The sequence below is a fragment of the Sturnus vulgaris genome, chromosome 5, assembly GCF_052056855.1.
Source record: "Sturnus vulgaris isolate bStuVul1 chromosome 5, bStuVul1.hap1, whole genome shotgun sequence".
NCBI lineage: Eukaryota > Metazoa > Chordata > Aves > Passeriformes > Sturnidae > Sturnus > Sturnus vulgaris.
Window position 1 is genome coordinate 28410678 of NC_142247.1, and position 21272 is coordinate 28431949.

At 47.2% G+C, this 21272-nt stretch overlaps 1 protein-coding gene across 5 annotated transcripts; it reads left to right on the forward strand.

Moving 5' to 3' along the window:
* Positions 1 to 1352: 1352 nt before the first annotated feature.
* On the forward strand, positions 1353 to 20842 carry NFAM1 (NFAT activating protein with ITAM motif 1). 5 transcript variants are annotated; one of them, XM_088165226.1, is made up of 8 exons: positions 1353 to 1504; positions 2769 to 2880; positions 4141 to 6094; positions 8128 to 8466; positions 9499 to 9608; positions 11639 to 11734; positions 16239 to 16325; positions 18900 to 20842. In XM_088165226.1, exons 3-8 carry the CDS (start codon positions 6040 to 6042, stop codon positions 18957 to 18959), a joined length of 747 nt encoding a protein of 248 aa, XP_088021352.1. In that variant the 5' UTR covers positions 1353 to 1504; positions 2769 to 2880; positions 4141 to 6039; the 3' UTR covers positions 18960 to 20842. The 5 variants fall into 5 exon arrangements, with proteins under 5 accessions (XP_088021352.1, XP_088021351.1, XP_014738169.1 ...); XM_088165225.1 differs by lacking the exon at positions 1353 to 1504 and adding an exon at positions 1516 to 1827; XM_014882683.2 differs by lacking the exon at positions 1353 to 1504 and adding an exon at positions 1516 to 1827 and having other exon boundaries at positions 5062 to 6094.
* The last annotated feature ends 430 nt before the right edge of the window (positions 20843 to 21272 follow it).

Here is a 21272-nt window from a genome sequence, read left to right on the forward strand (position 1 = left end):
TTGGATGCTCCCAGTGTGCTCAGCAGTAGTCTGTAAGGGTTTGAAAAACAAAACCCAGTGATGTTTCTCTTGCATTAGGTCAAAACTACGGATCCTTATCCTGTAGTTCTGTCAGCCAGGAATGTAGACAGCAGGTGGGAAATTTAGGGGTAGGGAGGAAAACAGAATTAAACACGTTTCTGTATTGGCAAAAATCCTAGCAGAGATGTGCTTCTTCCAACACATGTTTTTGCCAGGATCCTTTATTTAGTTTTCATAGCCAGAATAGGGCCTGGTGGCAAAATTATGTTTTTCCACCCTAGGAGGGTGTGCTATTACAGCTGTATCAGCCTGCATATTCTCCGAAGTCCACAATCAAAGCAAAGTTGAGGAATTAATAGAAAGAAAAAAACAATATATTCACTTGCCAATGAGATACTTAGCTACTTAATCCTTTCCCAGCTTTCCTCCTGGGAGGCGGCAGAAGCCTGGAGTGCATGAGGAAAGCTGTGCCAATCTAAAGTCGGGTGTGACTGCACTTAAGTATCTGCTGTGAGGGTCTATGCTGGTTCCCAGGGTCACTGCAGCTGTGCTGCCTGTTCTACTTCCCAGTGTCCTGATCTGCAAAGCTCCTGTAGGCTGAAGAAAGGCCCCCCCAAAAAAAGCCCCAACCAAAAAAGGGAAGATAGGAAAATATTAAAAGGAAAAGGAAATTAAAAAAAAAACAAAACCCAGAAAAAATGGAGGAAAAAAGCAGGCAAGGGAATGAGGTGATTTGGATGAAAGGGAGTGCAGGGACTCCTTGAACAAGCTCAGGGAGAAGGAGCTTAGATTTGGAGTCAGCTGTGGGCAGGCTTGGGTTCCTGGGGGCAGTCGGAAACTATTGCCAGGCTGCAGGGAGCTGGGGTTGGCACAGCTGGCTGGCTCAAAACAGGACTGAGGGCCAAGCAGTTTTCCTGCACAGACAAGACCAGAAGAGCCATCTGGCGAGGCCATTGCTGGCATGAGCCAGTCCTGCTGCTCCCTTGCAACTGCTGCCATCTTGTCCAACATGATCCTCCCTGTGTGTGCCCTGCACAGGAGCCAGCACCTGCCAAACTTGCCTTCCTGCCCCCACCGCACCCCCAGCAGGGGGGATGCACAGCCTTTCTCTCAGGACCCTTTCACAGCATGATGTGCACACTGCAAGGCATGCAGCTGGCGAGCAGGGGCTCAGGGGCTCCGGTTTTAGGAGAGCACTGCTGGCAGCATGCCCTGCTCCTGCCCAGCATCCAACCCCAGAATTTTTGCTGCTAATGTGAGGAAGTTTGGGCTGGCCTGGTCATGGCATTGAGAGAGTGGTGACACATCCTATGACTGTGGGAGGGCTGTGTGCCTGTGACTCCTGCACTCAGACTCTTATGGGGGCTGTCGAGGTGTGTGTCGGTGGCTCTTTGTGGGGACATTCCTTTGAGCCTGCCCCTGCTGAGGCAACCACAGCAAGATGAACATCATTACCAGCACCTTGACTAGTGCAGCATCACTGGTCAGTGGCATAAAACAGGTATTTGGGCTTTGTGGTGGGAAGCACCCACATGTGGTGCCAAGAGGCCTCTGCAAGCTGAGAATTGTCGTTCATAATAGAACTGTGCTCCTCACTACCACTGGCAGGAGTTTCCAGAGCACTCTCAGCATAGAAGGGATGGCTTGTGAGTGCAGAGACGTCGCCAGGGCTGGAGGCAATGCTGCCGGCAGCTCCCTGCGCTTTGCCCCAAGGCTGGAGGCCGCTCTCCCCAAAAGGGCTCAGCAGAAGTGACTGGGCTGCCACTGCCAGAGAGGAGAGGGCAGTGGCCGGTGGTGAGGCAGGAGGTGTGCGGGGGGATGACCGGGCTGGGCTGCTGCGGGACAGTGACCTCTGGCGCGAGAGGGGCGACAAGGGCAGGACACAGCGCGGACGGGTTAGACCAGCGGCAGACAGGTTCACTTTCCTTTTGCACACCCCGTCTGCTGCTGCTCCTGCCTGACGGGCGAACTGCGACTGCAGTATCTGCAGCTTGCCGAGTAAAAGTTCTTCCTCGAGCTGTTGATTACGGTTAATTAGCATTAATTTTTCCTTAAGTGGATCCTAGTCGCGCTCGTTTTCTCTAGAGTTGCGACTCCTCCGGTCCCCCGGTGCCCTGGGCCCGTGGTGGGTGGGCGGGCGGGCGCGGAAAGGAGGGAGGGGGCGGCCGGGGCGGCGGCGCCATCTTGTGGGCGAGGGCGCGGGTCGGCGGGAGCGGCCGCCGCCCCTCCGTGCCCGCCCCGCCACCGCCGTACGGCCCGGCCGGGCTCGGTGTGCGCGGCTGGGCCTCCCGCAGGGGGCGGGGGAGCTGCCCGGGGGAGAGAGATTTAACCCCCTGGAGCGGGCGGAGCTAACGTGGCCCGCTCCGCCCTGGCCTCGCATCAGCCCCAGGCCCGGCCAGGTAGATGTTCTTCTGGAAAGCGTCATCCTGAGTAGGCAAAGGTCTCCCGCCAGGTGAATTCCCGCTGGCCACAGCTTGTCATACAAGGAGCCTATGAGGGAGAACGGGTGGGAGCACCGCGAGGCTGCGGTACGGTCCTGATAGTGCGTCAGGCCTGTGGTGGTAACTTAGTTCCTAGGAATCTTTTCAGCAGGTGAGCAGAGAAAAAGCAGAAGTGGATGATTTCTAAGGCAGACTTGTTTTGCTGGTAAAAGGGAATTAGAGAGCTGTCCCTCCCTTCCCCATGGTGGTGTCAACACCTCTAATTTTCTGTTTTCCTATCAATTCACTGATCATTCTCTTCCCTAGAGCATTTCAGTGGGTAGAAACATATCGAGGGCATTGGCAGCTTTTATCTCATCGTCATCCAGCCCTGCTGAGAGGCACTCGACACACAACAGTGGTAAAAATGCTGGCACAGGTATGGCACTTCTCACACTGGCTCTGCTGTAATTCCTACTGCCACACAGAGGGAAACTGTATGCCTTGGAGTCTGGGGTTAGAGGAGTCAAAGAGATTGTGAATCCTCAGAGGTGCACATGTTGCCACTGGCTGGCTTTCCAGCAATGGGGATTCGAGCTGGTCTCTGACAAGGCAGCAAACCCAGAGCTGCTGCGCTGGGTAATGCTCTGAAGCGCTCTGTGCAATCAGGCTCTGTTGAGTTGCTGCAGCTCTTCTGTGTGCCAAGTGGTGTTTCTCTTTTGGATGGTTGTGGTGTTAAACGCTTCAGTAATAAAGAGGCTTTGTTGTGGTCTCTGAAGCATTGCTTTTGCCTTGGCCTTGGCTAGCAGCAGCCTTTTTGTTTGAATTAATGCTTTCCCTGGAGTTGGCTGTGGGGGCATGTGTGGGCTCGTGTGTGTGCTTTGACTTGTGGGTGTACACTGGACACAGCTGTGAACAGGTAGGTGCAGCACTTGCCCAAACTTGTTGTTCGTGCGTGCCAGAACAATGTGCTTTTCCTCACCTTTGGGAATGCTGGCCACTATTGTGGGCTTTTTAAAGTGCTTGAGTGAAATTAATAGCCACTTTTCAGCTACAGGCAGAAACTGGCTTGAATCTGTCCCAGTCCTGTATTTAATTCCAGGAAGTGTCAGCATTCTCTGCATCAAAGGAAGGACCAAGCCATACAGATCCTGGCCAGTCAGTGCTGTGGTGGGGGTACAACTGGCCAGGCAGTTCCCTCCTCATCATGCTGCAGGGCCTGGCTCACATGCATCAATGTACTGTATAATGCATGTGTGAAGGTCATACAATGACCTATTCCTTTGGAGCTTTTTATTTCCTTTGGCACAGGTATCCAGGTTAGTTCCACCTAAGTTTTGGGGTGATCTGTTCAGTCCCGCTACAGGCTGGTAATAGCAACTCGCCAGCTTTTCCTCATCTTCCTCCCATTTATGTCTCCAGGGTTAAAACTCAGTTCAGAATCCCCAGACCAAATTGAATTAGAATTTAACATTCAAAGATTGAGGCTCCCTTTAGGCTCTAAGGAACAGAATGTCATCCTGTCTCGCAGTTAATAGCTGCTGGGTAGTCGTTTCAAAGCCATTTCTTTTCAGTGAGCTCTACCATAGCAAATCCCAGCAGTGAATGTATTTCTGGCCTGGCTGTGCCTTTAATCCCACAGCTGAGTCTTATGTGTGATCTCTTTTGAACTGCTAGATTTTTTTTTTTTAAATTCCAGACAGCGATATTTCTAGAACTTGGCATTTCAAGTGGCAACAGGGTTGTTTATAGGAAGAGGACGGAAGGACGATGTTGACCTAGCAGCCCTACAAACCTACCGCACTTAATCCACTTATCACCCTGAATTCCTGGAGCAGATAAATGCTGATAACGGTTAAAACACATCACTGGCAGGAGCAGCATGTTCTGTCCTCTAGAAATACATCAATACTGGAAATTACAAAGCTGTGTGCTACCATGGGGATGAGCATGATATAAGAGCCGAGGAAGCCGTCACTAGTCAGAGGAGTTCTTCCACAGAAAGGTAGCGAGCCTCTGCTTCCTTCTCCCCTCTGCCCCAACTACCTTGAGATGCCGTTCAGGCCTGAGAAAGGCTTCTGAACACTGTTGTGACCCCAGAGCCACAGCTGCCCGATCTGTGCCTCCATATCTGAAATACCAAGTGGGCCCCAAGTGTCTTGTTACTGCTTTTGATTGTCGTTGCTGCTCAGCATTAAGACCTGTGAGGAGTGATTTCCAGCTGAGACCAGCCCCGTGCAGCTCACATCAGCATGTCTTGAGGAGAGGAGCTGGTTTTGGCTAATCTGAGATAAACCTTCCCTGGAGGAGTGCAGCTGCTGCACCGGCCTTGCAGAGCCACACAAAGACTTTCTCCTCTTCCCATCTGTCAGGGCTCTCAGCAAGGTACTGGAGCCATCCCTGGGCATAATGCAGCTGCATGCCTCCACCTGTGTCAAGACCCCTTCCTCCTGGAAGGAGGTGGTGTCCCTGGCAGAAGGTGTCCCAGGCTGAACGGGGGAAAAGTGCTGTAAACCAAAGGTTGTTTGGAGTAAACCTCGTTCCTACAAAGTCTGGAGGGATAAAACAACCGATAGTGCTTTTGAATACATGAAGCTTACAGGCTCATCTGCTGCTTTAGGTCTTTCCCTCCATGGCCATCACCCACCAGTCTCTGCAGAAGAGCACCCCATGTGAGTGGGCACCCTTGAAGCTGCAGCAGAGTGCTTTCTTGTGGACAGTGCAACAAGAAGTGTGAAAGGAGGAAGCTGCCTAAAGAGAAGTGAAGACCTTTCAGCCACAGGAGTTTTTATGAGTCAGATGCTGCTCAGCTGTTGCATTGCAGATGTCTTAGCTAAAAACAAGCATTCATTGAAAATCAAAGACTCTTCGTGAGTATAGGCGGCAGGAGCCTCCCACAAAACGTGGTTTTTCTTCTTCAAAGGGCTCTCCTTAGATTTGCCTACAATAGATTACTTAAAGCTTATCTGCGTTGTGAAGCTGATTCAGAGCCAGCATGGTGTGGGTCTGAAACAGCCCAGCTGTTTGGGATGAATTTGCTGTCTGGTTGTTCTCACTTTGTGAATGTGAGTGCCTTCCTCTGAAGGGATCTAATGGAGAAGTTGGCTGTGGAGAGCCATTTTGTGGAGTCAGGGGTACAGCAAACCCCTTGCTCTGTACTGACTACTCATGTGTACTGGTTTTCTGTGTTGAAGGTAAAACAGGTGATCCCATACTCAAGTTTTTATGCCACGGTGGAAGGTGATAAAGTGTGTTTTAAATGCTTGCGATATTTTACGGTCATCAGGAAGCAAAGCTCTGTGTGTTAAAGTGCTTGTGGTCTAGTCTTTAGACACCCGCTGGTAGATCTAACACCATCATTGTAGTACAGAGAAGTCAACCCTGGTGTGGGGAGGAGTCTGACCAAAAAGCAGAAGAGCTTGCATCTGCCAGGAACTGCTTGCCAAATGTGGTGTGTGTACATCCCGCCTTTCCCTTCACAAACAGGAGGGCATCAGCCAGCTGCCCTGGCATGAAATACCTGACAAACCCCCATCTCCTTTGCCTTTCGGATCTTTGTGTCTGGTTGTGTTCTTACAGCCTTTGACCCCCCCCCGTCATGATCCCTAATCTAAAAGTCATCTTCCTGTTCCTTTGGTTGCTTCAGTGTGGAGGTAAACAAGTATTTTCTTTTTAATTCCTTTTGTTTACTCTCGTTTTTTCATATTAGAGCATTTCCAGCTGCTATCTTTTGCTAATTTCCAGAGATCCCCTCTAGGAATTTGCACGCTGCTGCTATTTCTGTCTTTTAAGCATTTCAAAGCTAAGAGAGTGAATCCTCAAGAAAGGGGGAACGTGGGAGAAGGGTTAGATAACCTAAATAAAATGGTTTGGCTTTTTCCTTGGTATGTTCATTTCAACCTAGTGGCTTCTGGGATAATACAAGAAGATGGATCTCTCCTCTCTTTTGTTACAGTAGTGCTTAGCTGTGTCTTATATAGAAACTATATTCATGTGTGTTCTGCTATGTAGGGATGAGAAGAAGGATGATGAATGATTTTGAAAAATATAGCCCAGAATAAACCACTTGGGTTATCACTCCCACAGTGTCTGTAGGATTTTGTTACCACCTTTCCATAATATCGTAACTATTGTACACAGGACTGAGCATGTTCCTGAGGACTATACTGTATCTGCTTTTACAGCCAAGAACCTTTCTCTGGTCTTGTAACCTAAGCTTTTTCTTACTGTCAGGCTGTTGTTTCTGGCTACGTGATCTGTAGAGAATTTTCCTTAACATATGGTACTTCCCGACAGTCCTTTCTGAGCAGAAGCTGTGCCCTCTCTCCATTGTTGTCTCCCACCACAAATCCTCAGTGCTCAGCATTCAGCAGTGCTAAGTCTGAGTTGCCTTTTCCAATGCCAGCTCCTGCTGTACTGAGGTGACGCTGCTGTTGTGATGCAGTGTTAGTCCATAGTGACAGAAAAGCAAGCCTGGCTGTGCTCTGGGACACCTTTAATACCTTGTTATGAGCCTGTTCATAGATGCAGAACTCTAGGGAATCCCATCAAAAGCATAAATGGAATGCCCATCCCCTACTTTCTCTCTCTACTCTTTTTTCCCCTCTTTTGTTTTCATGTCTCTGAAAAGAATCCTTCATTTTGTGAGAAGAATTGTAAGTTTCCAGTTCCCTTTCTCAAAGAGCCTCCTCTTAAGTTGCTTTATATGTGGTGTTATATCAGCTGACAAACAAATAGATCCAGACATTGATCCTGATATTGGACCCAGATTTTGCTGGGAACCAAAGGAGTCCTGTATCCCAGCCTCCTTACTAGCCTGTGGCCCACTCTTAGGTTTTTTTCCCTTTTATCAAACAAAACAGGGAGTGAACTGTGGTGTGGTTCCCCATTATATTTGTCCTCTCTTTTAACTTCTGACATCACTGTCTACTGAGTTACAGTGATAGATCACTTTAAACTGCCTTAAATGTTTTGGGAGGAAGCACATGAAGGGCATGCTCTCTCATCTCTGCCTAAGATACTGTCACATATAAATACCTAAGATCTGCAGTCATCTGCAGATAGTTCCTGTAGCTAACATTGTGCTTTGCTCCCATTTTAGAGCAGCAAAAGTTTGGAGTGATTAAGCTGTGGCTTATTTCTCATGGCCGTGGTGCTGGCCCCTATACGGAATATGCAATTTCCTTCCTCACTTGCTTTTCAAAAATACACAGTCCCACTGATAACACCTTCACTGCCTCAGAGCCATCACACAACCACACATAGATTCCCAAGCGGTCGTCATACCTTGGGAGTTTCAGGAGATGACCAGCTAGCATTTATCATGGAAAATCACTTTCTATTCACCTGCTGTAAATGCGTTCATACACCACTGCAAAATCAGTTCGCTTCCTGCTTCATTTCCTGTCTTTCTGCGTGCTGGCGTTGTATGGAGGAGCTCACAAGGGAAAAGGGGAAGCCTGTGAATGCAGCAGGCTATCGTGGATCAGACAGCAATTACCCAAGAGATGTGGCAGATCACACAGGGCACGTGCTCTGAATCACTCAGCTGACAAGGGCCAGCACTGCATGCTACAGGCAATTTCTGGTGTATGGTTATTTTCAGAGTGATCCTGTCTTCGGGGCAGCCATTCTCTCCTCACAGAAAGTGAGGTCAGGTGACTGCTAACAATTATTACCCTTACAGGGGGAAATGTCGATGTACGGCAGGAACCTCCAATCCAGGTTGCCCTGCTCAAGGAAGGAATAACCATCCCCTGTAAAGTCATCTTCCCTTATATGCCGAAATACACCAAATTTTCAATCTGCTATTACTGGATTAATGCACTGGATCAGAAGACATCTATCCACAGTTTTTCGAAAAATGTAGCCATTCCTCCTGGAGCAGAGAACACGACTGCTACCTTATTTTACAACTACACAGTCACACCACTTGAGAACACCTCTTCTACTGGCACATACTACTGCAAGGTCAAATGGAGTGATATCCAAAAAACGGGAAGGGGAGTGTTTGTCCTTGTTAGAGGTAAGTGAACAACCAGAAAGAAAGGGCAGGAGGTTAAAAATCAGCTGGATCTGACTATGAAAACCTGAACTTCGCTCTTCTTTTTCTCTGTCCACACATGCTATGAAGTCAGGTATGAATAATGCTTAATGCCCAATACTGACTGCCATCAGGGTTGAATGTACTTAGCACAGGTAACCTGCGCTGCTATTCCCAATGCATAGATGGGGACATGAAGAGGCAGTAATTCATATCTGCTCTTCCACAGCCTCCTGGGAGTCAGAATCTATCCAGGGAGCCTGAGCACTGGTGCTTTTAGGTGTCAGTGTTCAAGAGACAGTGTGTTTTGTCCTTCAGCAGTGTGAGAGAGGCAGCTGATAAGGTCAGTCATTAGGGTGCTTGCTGTAATCATGTGTGCAGGTTCAGCATGCTCAGTTTTAGGGACTCAGGAACAGGTTATGGCCTCACCGACATGCCTCCCTCTTTTCCATTTGGTACAAGGAGTTGGTCTGTTAATGAGCACACTGGAAAGCAGTGGAAAGCCTGATGCAACGTAAAAGGAACGTTAAAGAAAAGTGGTAGGGATCTGCATGCTGCTGACTGGCTGGATGTGCTTTACTGACTATTGGATATGAAGAACTTGTTAATGTAAATGCAAAGAGCTGTGATGAAGTAGCTTTGCTATACTGTACAGAGGATGCCTACGGTACCCATCTTCCCAGTTCATGTGGCTTGTGTGCATTCCACCATCTGTCTTCCTGCTCCTATCACAAAAGACCTTTGCCAACCTCTATCTACCAAATTTCTTGTCTCTCATAGTTATGTCACCTCCCTCTGTGAAGTGGAACTGCTTATACCCTGCATCTTCTGTGTGATTCTTCAGCTGCACCCTACTCTCTTCAGTCAGAGAATGTTTTGAAGGGTGTGTGCATTTTTGCCACCATATTCTATACTCCTGTATTTTGGTTTTCACAAGGCTCTTTCCAGGGTGAAAAATACAGCAGGGTTGTAACTTCCACTTGGACTGTGAACCTTCTGCCTTCTTTCTTACAGATACAGGATACATAAATACCTCTTATGGGTGGAAAATCCTTGTTACCCTTACTGTTCTTCTTGCAGTATTGAGCATCGCTGCAACAGCTCTGCTTCTGTGGAAAAGAAAGGCAAGTAATAACGAGCAATACCTGACCCATTCTAGGAATTAATTCCATTTGGAATTAGAGGTCGTCATGCTGAAATTTTCCATGCTGGGTGTCCGATCCAGTTTATTTTCTTAAGTTCAGTTTTTCTGAGAAGAAAGGATTACAGGAAAGACAAAATGAGTAAGTGATTTGCCCATTAAAGAAATTCTGGCAATCATTTTGACTACAGCATGCTCTGCTTTAGAGCAAGGTCAGGACAAGGATCCCAAGGAAGCCTGTGTGAAAATTACAAATAACTGGGAAAAAAAAATAGAGGGACAAGGATTGGACTATACAGTCTCTTCTCCAGGAATGGCTTCCATCAGCAGTGATTCTATGAGGCTGGAAGAATGAGGCTCAGGGGGTAAACTGGGACTGGAATCTGGAGTGAGGAAGCACTAAGGAGGTCTTAAGACTGGATTAACAGGTCCCCTTGGGTAAGCAGACTAGTGTCCCATGTTGGAACCAGCTGGGTCAAGGAAGTGGAATCTGGGAAGCTGAGAGCAAAGGGGATACCAGGGGTGGGGAAGAAAGGATTCAGAGGGCGAGAGAAGAAAAGCCAAAACCAGAGCTGGAAGATCTGGATAAGATGGACCCTGTAAAAGAGTCAGGATGCTGGAATCCCTGTTGTTTGGAGGAAACCTATTGCTTCTAGTACTGCCACCCTCAGGTGTTCCAATAGCATCATCTGCATTCTTCTGGAAGCCTCAAGGCTGGCTTAAAAATACCCTTACATCTTTTAGAATGGAATTTGGGATTGTTGTTTTCTAGGTGTAGTATGCCCCATAACTCCTCAAAGCTGCTCTCTGCCACTACAACAGCAGACGCTCTGCATGCTTTTTTGTGTGGAGGCTGTGCTCCTTCGACTCCAAGGAGCATCAGGCTTCAGCACACACAGTCAGAGATCATGAGGTTGAAAGCGGAATGGCAGTATTTGGCAGCCCAGCCAATCTCGTGAGACCTTGCAGGCAGTCTGATGTGGGGGAGGAGTGTAAGAGGCAAAGGGAGTCAGCTGGAGACAGGCCCCCATCCCTATTTGCCAAACAGTGTCTCTGTGGGGACGAGGAAAGGAGGCACTGTCACGACTCACCAATTGGCATGTCTGGGTTTTGAGGTGGACTAGTGAATCTCAGACTTATGGCCTCTCTTTGGGGTCTGAAGAGATTGTGCAGTCATTACATTTGCCCTCCTGCAGAACACAGCCCATATTTCTCACCACAGCTTGCTCAGACCTGCTGGTTTAAAAATGTTTATCTTTAAGAGAAGCTATTTAGCATCCTCCTTAGTTACTAATGGACTGGAAAGCAGTTTGTCGTTTTCATGTGATGTGAATATAATCATCCCACTTCTTTCTGAATTAGAACAGAGATACTTAGCAAAGCCTTCTGCCTTTTCTGCCTCTTCTCTTGCTTGCTGAGCAGGGCTAACCCTTCTCTGTGTGTGAATGGAATGTGTTCAAGGAGAACTCATCTGATACAAGAAACATTTCAGACGGAGGGACCTTCTTCCTTCAACTCCATGCTGGACTTGTATCACTGACTATATGTCACCATCAATGATTGTCTGGTGCTCTTTTGTAGACTCTGTGTATTAGGAAAAGCTTCCCTGCCAAATCCTGATAAAAATAATTGCATTTTGCCTCTCTGAAATTCCTCTCTCCACTATGGCCAGTGCCCTGCTTTACTCCCTGTCTTATTGCATTGTTTTGTGTTGCTCAGTAGTTAATACACCCTTCAGCCAGTAAGGTTTTGATGGTAAAAATGCTTTATATGTACACACAGAGCCCAGTTCTCCTTTGCACTGCTCCAGTGTAAGTCACTGGATTCTACACTTAACCATGCAGTGAGGAAAGTAACCAGCACATATTGTGCAGACACTGCCAGCACTCTTTCTTGTGGAAGCATTTGGGAGGTGTTTGAACAACTGGCTTTGATATGACTTTGGTGTTCATTTTAGCTTTGGGGACATGTGGTTTTCTCTAAATGTTTCATTTGGTGTCTTATCCTGAGCAGGTGTTGTGCCCTAGAAGGAGCCAGCCAAATATCTTGAGACAGAAGGTAGAAACACAGCTTCCTTCAGCCAGCCCACCACCGCCTCCTGTGTATGACGTGAGTACCACGATCACCCGTCATCTCTTCTGTCCACATCATGGTACAGCCCTTCCTTTCCCTGCCGTGGTACAGACAATGCCAGTATCATGATGTGAAACATAAGCAATACCTTCATACCACCTGGTCTTGGTGACCTTGCCCTGCTTAGCTTCTCTCAGGACTGGGTGTATTTCCATCCTGGTCCCAGTCATGGCCTTCCCAGTGCCCAAGCCTTGCCCCATGCCCTGCTGAGCAGCCCCTTTCCCTCTGCCAGCAGCACAGAGCAGCAAGTGTGGGGCCAGGGAGGGTTCCTGGTGGAAGAGGTAGAAGGGTCTCCAAAAGTCGGGAAAGAAGAGGGACTCTCATCCCCACCTTGTACTGGCAGAGTGTCACAAGGATATGCCCTTCCCAGTTGGAGAATGATGGCTCAGGAAAGGGGCAGAGGCATGATCCCCTGAACAACTCCCAGCTGTTTTGTTTCTGCTGTGGTACCTTCACTAGTGCCAGTGTCACAGACCACTGCAGTCCTGAGCAGGCACACTAGCTAGCAGGGGGAAATGGGCAAGGAGAAAGTAAAGGGAGTTTCTTTTTTTAAGCGTTTTCTTTTTCATTGTATAGGATCTCCTTTTCCATTTGCCAGACTTAGGAATGCTAACTGCTCCCACTCCTCGAGTCCAGTAGCTGCAGTATCATAGGTAGTGGGATTGAAGTGGCTCCACTGAAATGTCAGACCTAGACCTCAGCTGCCTCAAGTAACCATGACTCCTAATCCCATTTACAACCTGTCCAGCTCCATTTTAAATGGATTGCTTTTTCTCCTTTTACTCCCATGGGATGGCTGCTCCACTAAGAAGGGAAGAGTTTGTTATTTTTTTTCTTGTGATCTGTGGGGCCAATGAGGAGGAATAAAATGAAAGTGAGTAGAGAAGGATGTTGCCTGAATATTAGGAACCCTTTCTGTCTGTGAGGTCTATAAGGGCAGGAAAAGTCTCTCCAAGGAAAACCTGTGAGTTCTGCTGCATTAATCATTTAAACTAAACAAAGCAAAGCTCTGGAGAATGTACTACAGAGAGGAGCAAAGCTCTGCCAGGGAGGCAGGAGACCTGATTGGAGGCAGATACCTACAAGAGGATGGGCCTGCCCCTTCTCATTCTCACTGTGGGGGGTGGGGGAGGCAGTGGGGCACCATTTTGTCGTCCTTTAATCTTTGGAGTAACAGTTTAAAAGAGCACTATGTATTGTATATGATATGTTTATTATGGGCAAAAGGCAATGCTTTGGGTAAAGGAGGTTGCAGGTTATAAACCTTTTCATTTGTATCAAGTAATTTTAATTCAGGCTTATAAAAATTTGAATGGGTAGTTTCCTGCTGAAGTGGATGATTTCTGCAAGGAGACAAAAAAAAATCAAATCCATTTCTCGCTCAGTCGGCCTCGTCATGCATCCTTAGCTCCATCTTAATTACATGTTTCATCATGTTATTCTGTTCAGGCTCCACTAAGGCTAATATAGCAAGCCAGCAGAGCCAGCCTTAGGCACAGGCAATCCCAGGAGCTGGCTGGGCCCCTGTGTTTGCAGGAGCCCTATGGACCTGGCCCAAGCAGCCTTTCTTTGAAGCCTTTTAACCACACATCAGCTGTGCAGGGTTCCTGGCCAGCCCTGTGTGCAGGACAGGTGGCTTGGTCCTCTTTGGCAGGGCTGCATGCAGCCTGGGGCCATCTCCTGCATGCTGGGGGGTACGAGTCTGCCCAGGGGAGTTTTCCTCTGTTGTGGAGCAGCTGCTGCAGTAGGGGGGCTTGAAGCAGCAACTCCCAGTCCAGACAAGGCACAGGCTGAGAGCAGGGCTGTGATCTGGAAAGCAGCAAGCACAGCCCTGCAAGGTGTAATGGGCAGAGGAGGAGAGAGGGGGAGAACTCTGGGATGGAAACCTGCATTGGATGGGCCCTCAGGACAGATGAAGGGAATAGAAAGTTGACAAACCTGATTTCCTTTGAATGATAACTCTGGTGCCCCACAGCTAGTTTTTGTTGGGGCTCTGCGTGGTGTAAACTCAGCCCTGTAAACTATGTTTGAAACTAGGTGAGTTGTGAAAATCGATTGGTGGGTGTTGAACTCAATGCTTAATTCATGGGGAAGGAAAAAATCTGTGATCAGCATTGGGGTAATCTAAGGCAAGGAAAAAAAAGGAAGGACCAGTGAGAAGTAACTCCTAGTGATGAGACAAAGGAGGTCAGAGATCAGGGGCTGGACAGGAGGCCAGCACGTGTCAGCTGTGCTATCTATGTGGGAAAGCAAGAGGTTGGAGTCTGGAGGAAAGTGAGGCCAGGTTCTGAAGCTGGGGGCAGAAGGAAGAGGAGGCAGCACTGGGCATCAAAGTAGCAGATGCTGATGGAACTGGCTGGCACAGCTCATTAAATGGTCGGTGTTATCCTGCTTGGTAGAAAGGCTCATCCATGGTGTGGGAAGGGTTCTAACACCTTCTGTAAAACTGTCCTGCTGAACATTCCTGGGAGCAAATACCTTCCCCAGTGGCTCTTCCAGGTGCCACTATTTACTTTGCAATCCCTGGTGGTGGCTGTATGCTGTGAAAAGCATACAAAGTAGCAAAAAGCCTGGTAATAAGCGGGCAGCTGGGAACCCGATCTGTTTTCGCTATACTGCCTTCCCTGACCTTTTAGTCCTCCTGCAGCCCTGGAGTAACTCTGCCTCACTGCACTGCCCAGATCCAAACCTGTATATCCTCTGACTTACAGCTTAGCTGCTTAGTTAATGAGCAGCTTGGAAATAACAATCTGAGGGACTTGCTTCATCTGCTTTACACTTCAAACAAGCTTTTTTGAGCAGCAAACAGAACTCCTGCAGTGCAGGTGCAGTCGGGTTCCAGAGCACAGGAGCTTTTCCAGATGTGAGGGAGACAGGAGGCTGCTCAGGGATAAGAAGGCATCTGTCAGCAGGGAGGAGAGTGGCCTGTGTGCCTCCACTGTGACTGTAGCAGGTGATCAGTGACCAAGTAAAAGTAATTAGCTTGCAAATGGTAGTTGGAGACAGCACCTCTCCAACTGTCTGGAAAAGGACCAACATTGTTAACAGCCTCCATGGGAAGAAGGCTGTGGAGGGAAGGGCATTTTTTCTGGAGGTTAAACACCTTACTTGCAAGTGGCTTCAGACTGGAGTAGAGAAAGAGGCTGCCAATGGGACATGGAGCTGGGCTTCTGGAAGCCCAGCACACAAGATGATGTCCTCACTGTGAGCATCACAAAGAGAATTGAAAATGAATGTGGGGAAATAGAATTTTCTGTGTGCACATGCAAATGGTGGAGATGTCTGAGTATGCAAAGAAGGTTTTTGGGAGCAGGAGGCAGACAGGTGAAAGAATTTGACTTTTTCCAGAGTAGCAGTGGGAATGTGAGCCATGTGGTGCCCCTTTCACTGGGGCCAACTCATGTCTAAGTGCCTGTTTATTCCAAGGCCCACTCTCCAATGCTGCTCTATGCTCTGGTCCTGTTCAAAGCACTGTCCTGCTGGTCATGATCCTTAAAGATGCTGAGTGTTTACAGCTCTGCATGAAATGATGAGGGTTCAAGTGATTGGCAGCCCCCAATGAAGCCTCCATGTTTTGCTCATCCTTCTCACTGCATTACAGGGCGCCTCATTCTCTCTGCTAATACCATCTGCCCCTCTTGCAGCCGGAGCTCCTCCCATCTTCCTGTTGCCAGAGAAACAGCCACCTTGGCAACCTGCTGTCATCCTTGAAACACACATGGAAAAGTCCTCATGATTGTTATGTTTGATCCTTCAGGCAGATCTGGAATATCACTCAAACTGACATGCATCTCCTGTGACACGATTACCTGGGGGACAACGGGTGCATATTCATGCAGGGCGTGTGTATGTTTCTCTGTGTAGTTGAGTGGGATCATGGTAATGTTTGAGGGCGAGGGAGCATATGGATTTTTTTATTATTTGCTCCCTCAAAGAAGAAAGGAGAGTTCTGGCTTGGGAAAAAAACCCAACTGACAATAAACGGAAACTGTGTTCATTTTTTATAGCCTCTGTGCTTCAGGACCCCCAGCCTCCCCCGTTTTCTCCCCTTTGTGTCCCCAGAATAATCATGAGCAAGAGCTTGTGGTTGTCAGGCATCTAAACAGTCTTGGGTGATGCAAAGCACAGCCTCTTACCTGTGGTCCCCCTGGTGCACAACTTTGCATTCTGGGACAATTTTGGAGCAGAGGGAGGGAGGAGCATTGGCATTCTTTTCCACCACTTGCACAGGGTAGGTAACATCAAAGCCTGTCTCTGTAAGCCTGAAGAAAAGAAGACTATGTAGCTGTACTGTAGGGATTTCAGGGGAAAAGGATTTCCTGTTTGCCCAAGTTAAGGTCAGGAACTTCAAAATTTTGGAGATGGCAGGGGTTCCTAAAAAATATCAGGCATGAGATGGGGAACAACTGAGTTGGTAATTAGCTATATTAAACCGAAGTATTTTATTTGATGCCTACTTTCTTCTCTCTTCTCTGTGCAGAGCCTGGATGTGCAGCAAGTTGATGTCTATTCTAGCCTCGAGAACAACACAAACAACCCACCACATGGAAAGAATCTTCCAGGGAAGGTAAGGGCCAGGGCTGCGTTTTTGCGAAGTTCCCATATGCCCCGGGCACCTGAGGAAAGAAACTCCACATAATCTCATGACCTGGCAGGCAGTAAATGTGTCTCCAGTCCCACCAAAAAGAGAAACTGGGATGTGGCATGCACTCACCAGCTGGGCTGCACATGTAGCCTATCTTCTCTCTTCCAGCAGAACCGTGGCTCCTGCAGCTCCACCCGTTCTGGCACTCACGGTTTTGTACAGATGCTTTGCTGTATGACGTATGCTGAAAGGCACTGAGGGGTTTGGCATGACTGCTCCCTCTGAACAAGACAGGCATTCATGAAGAGTTGGGCAGGTGCTGGTCCTGTTATTGCCGTTTCCAGATTATTTAGGCAGCTGAGACATCCTCTGGGCTGAAGGAATCTCTGCACCAGCAGCAGACCCTGAACACAGCTTTCCTCTTACCAACATTAAGCACCTGAGAGCCATTTCATGGTAGCAGAAGCTACCATGGGCTTATACAATCTCTGCTGTCAGCTCTGGTGCTCAGGAAAAGAGTGTGGGTATGTTTTGGACTTGGATCTTCTTGTTGGGCTGAGAATTATGAGTGAGAGACAAGGAACTAAATTCACTCATACTGAAAATAGAGACAACTAGGAATATGCAGGTGTAAATTAGTTGTGGGGGCCACATGAAGCAGACCAGAGGCCCACACAGCCTTCTACCCTGCCTTTGGCAGGCATCAGCTGTTTCATATGGACAGAACTTGCATCAGGGGCCCCAGGGAATGTTTTCTTCCCGTCTTCTGAATCTAATTTTTCTTTTCTTCTCCAGACCTCTTATCTGCTTAAAAAATGTATCCTCTTCCAATGCTAGAAAATGTTCCTGGAAAATATCTGCTGCTTTCTTCCATTAATGTTCTACTGGAGAGAGTTTCCCTGGTTGCACCAGCCCTCTCTTTCATAAAGAACAGTATTTTCCAGTGTCTGAGAAATTTTCACAACTCCCACGTTTTAGGAAAAGGTGGTCTAAAATCAAGCAGCCCCCTTTGTGTCACAGCTGCTTGTCATATGGTCTGGTCCCATGGCCACTGGCCTCCTGCAGTTACTGCTGTGTCACCACCATGGTGGTGGTACCAAAAGCAGTGGCAGGTTCCTGGTTATTGAGGGGAAGGATGGGTTGTTCTATCTAGGCTTGTCTTATATGATGCACTGGAAAAGACAGCATCCCTGCATTTGTATTTTGCTGCATTTTGAATTATTTGGATAGGGTTCCTCCTTCTGATCCTGTTTATTCTTCTATATACCTTTACCAGCTTCCCCCTCTGAAATTATTCAGTCTGGATGTTAAGATGAAGAATATGTGGGGTTTTTCCCTACCAGAGAGCTGTTTGGCCTGTGCTGAGTTGCTTGTGTGTGGCCCACACCATTGAACTGCTGCTTGGAGGGACAGAGGGTCTCTAAAACAGAGCAGCAACAAAACAACAGCAGAGGAGCATTTGTGTGTGAGTGGGTCTGGTGCCAGCAGTCTTGACCAGGGTGGGGTAAAGGTCAAACCAGAGATGGGAGAAAGAGAGAGGATGGGATGAACTCTCACACTGAGAGCAGACAACTGCAAGTGCCCTCAGTTCTTGTGCTGGTCTGGAGGAAGTGTGAGTGGCAGGATCCCATGAGCTCAGCACTGCAGAGTTTGCATTATCCACTATGGTTGCAAGCACCTTGATCAGCTTCCCTCAGTCATCCTGGGCTGTGACCACTTGAGACACTTGTACCCCAGCTGTCTTTGCCAGAATACAAGAGAGTGTTTTCCCTAAGAATGAGACTTGTGGATCAGGGGATTTGGCCTGCAAGTGGGAGCTGAGACTGCTGAATGGTGGCTGGCTCTGTTTCAGAGGGTCCAGCCCAACCCTTGCTGCAGGGTGCTGCACAACTGAAGGGGAACTGTAAAGGAATCCGGGCAGAAAGCCCTGAAAAGAGCATTTGCATGCTGTCACTCTGGACCATCGGCCAGCTTGGATAGCAACGGGTTAATCCTGTATGCTTTGGAGGTGCCTCCACTCAACACTTCCATAGTGTTTCCCTTTGGTGGTGGCAACAGAGAAAATGCTAGTGTAGGTAGGGTTTAGTTCAGCCGGTGGCATTTTAGCTACTTGCTGTGTAACCTTGCTTACAGCAGGCCTGTGCCACACAGCACTTAAAATATCAGTCTGTCAGCACCTTGTCTACACAAGGAACGGTCGTGAGGAATAGACTCAACTGTTGAAGAAACAGGATTGAGGAGGTCAGGGAATTCCTCCTTCACAGAATCCAAAGTGATTTATTTTCTTACTGAGTCCAATTTTCCCTCCCCTCCCTGTCTGACAGGTTTTTTGGGGAAGAGTGACTAGTAAAGGAGGCATCTTTATCCCTTGGGCTGGATTAGTCACGTTCGTCACTGGTGAAGCAGCATTTCTCACTGTACTGGCTTCTGTTTCAGCAGATCACTTATAGCCATTTCTAACAGAACAAACGTCAGTGTCTGCTTATTAAGAATTAATTCATCATCTTTTGAATAATTTTCCTCCATTTCTTTTTTCTCCTTTTCATCATTCTGCAGACACCTAAGAAGCAAGAAACTCTAGAAGACTCCTCTGATACATTGTATGAGAATATCTAACAGGGAAGATATCTGTCCCTATGTGGACCAGACATCTTTCTGTATGGCAGAGCTACTCTCTTACATCCCAGATGAGATGCAGATACATGCAGAGATCCTCAGTGACTTCAGAGCACAACCACGAGGCAATTCTGAACCCCTGGCCCCTTCTAAACTGCCCTTCATTAACAACAGAATGTATCTGTTAAAATCCCTCGGGGCTCAGTCTGCATTGATGCAGCAAAGCTATTTTGCAGCAAAGCTGTTTGATGCAAAAGAAAAGCTGCTTTTGTCAAGCACTTATCTTGGGAATGGGCAATCTGTGAAGATTTCTCTCACCTGCCGCGGCTGAAATACTTAATTCTCAATCCTCTGCAAGTGGTAGGACAATCCAGAGACTTCCCTGGTTGCTGGCTTGATGTTCCAATTCTGACCTGCAGCCGCCCATCTGATCCTGTGCTCCTGGCTTTGCCGAAATGACCATCAGGACTTCATGCATAGTTTAACCACATCCAAGCATCCACCTGCCCATTTTCCCTTTCTCAGAGCCCACAGCAAACACGCTTTCTCATAATCTGCTAATCCCATCAAGTAGTCACAGATGCCTGCTGCGACCTTACTGGTCGACTCAAATCGGTGCCTCCAAGGAAATGCTTCCCTTCAGCAGTACCAGCAGTACACGGTGAGGACTGGATGCACCGACGGAGATAAAGGCAGAGAAAAGGAACACTGAGAAAATATCCCTTCCTGACAACATGTGTGAGTGACAGTGCCCGTTCCAGGAAAAGAAAGGGGAACAAGGGCATGGGAACGTGAGGAAACTCCCTTGCTGGGGCTACATAAGCCAGGCGGGTCTGGGGCCACGTTCCAGCCCGCAGAAGTCCAAGTGGAGCTCCTTAGTTTTCTTTTCTTCTTGGTAAAGGGCACTTGGGATTTTTGAGCCTCTGTGGGAGCAGTCATGATACCTCTGCCCCATCAAAACCAATAGGTTTGCTTGCTGCTCTAAAGAGTATAAAGCTCCTTTATGCTCCCACCATACATTATTGGCTAGGGAGACCAGTTCTGAAACTTAGAACGACTGGAGGAAGGAGGAGGGAGGCCTTAGAAATGAATTTACCATCCTAGTTCTTTCTCCCCTGACAGCTGGAACTTGCCTACCATTTGTGCTGATGCATACTCTGGTTCTGATAGGGAAGAAGTTACATTAAATATCCGTATAACATGATCAAACCAGCAGATCAAAAAGCTGAGACTGTTTTATCTCATATTATGAAACAACAATGAAATAACAACCAAACAAAACCAACCCAAAATAAGAATATGCAGAATAACTTGAGAGGAATAGTAGAAACCTCTTTAAAGAAGAAGATCAAATTAAAATTGAGCTCCAGGGTCATAGGACCCTCTCTAGCTGAAGATAATGTTGCTATGTATCAGAGATAGAGGCTATGGAAAATGTCTCCGGGGCCTCCAACCTTCCTATACTATGTTTAAAGAGATAATCCGCTTATTGCTTTGCTCTTTTTATTAGAAAAGATTTCAAACATGTAATTTGGACTTACTTTAACCACAGAAAAATGCTTTTTCTCTCCCCAGTGCTGAGGAATTCATTTCAGAAAAGGCAGTGAATGGACAGCATGGCTTATTAGACTCATTTATGATTTGTTAAGTGATCACAACAATTACAAATATTTTTGAAGTAGAAAGTTTTAGATTTTACTGATATGGCCAGGAAATATTTGTGTTCACAGAAGAATTTACAGAGGATTGTAAAGGTATAACAATTTCTTTCCTTAACAAATTTGAAGAAATGATGAGATGAATTATAAATATGTTGCAGTATGGCAATAAAATATTCAGCAGATGCTGGTGGATTAGATGAAAAGTAAAAACTTTCAAAATAATGATGCTTAGGTTTTGTGTTTTGTTTTTTAAATTTTATAAATGCTAAAAATACTGGATGCTACTGGAAATTTCCTGGCAGGGATCTTTCTTTGCAGGGAGTTGATTTGTCTTCTGTTTCTGTTACCTTTTTAAGTAGCACGTTTCTTACATTTATGCCTGAACAACTCTATATATGAAAAAGCTGAAGCTGTTTAAAATAAAACATGAGAGCAAGAATAGTATTTGGAATGGAAAATGCTATTCTAGAACAGTCAGTGTTGAAGTACTGGGAGAATCACACCAGGTTCCGATCAATTAAGTGAAAAAGTAAAAATTTCTAAGAAACACTGGCAAGTGTGAGGATTTGGGCTGTGTGCCAAACTGTCAAAATCTGGATGGGGTTGCTGTGTTGATTTCAATCACTTTTGCGTTAGCCCTGTGAGGAAGGCT

Bases quoted from the DNA above. Each gene is read 5' to 3' on its own strand.
- NFAM1 (XM_088165226.1), top strand. From the start codon at position 6,040: ATGATCCCTAATCTAAAAGTCATCTTCCTGTTCCTTTGGTTGCTTCAG. The intron at 11,735-16,238 runs GTGAGTACCACG...TTCTCTGTGCAG, and splicing joins CACCGCCTCCTGTGTATGAC to AGCCTGGATGTGCAGCAAGT. The intron at 16,326-18,899 runs GTAAGGGCCAGG...ATCATTCTGCAG, and splicing joins GAAAGAATCTTCCAGGGAAG to ACACCTAAGAAGCAAGAAAC.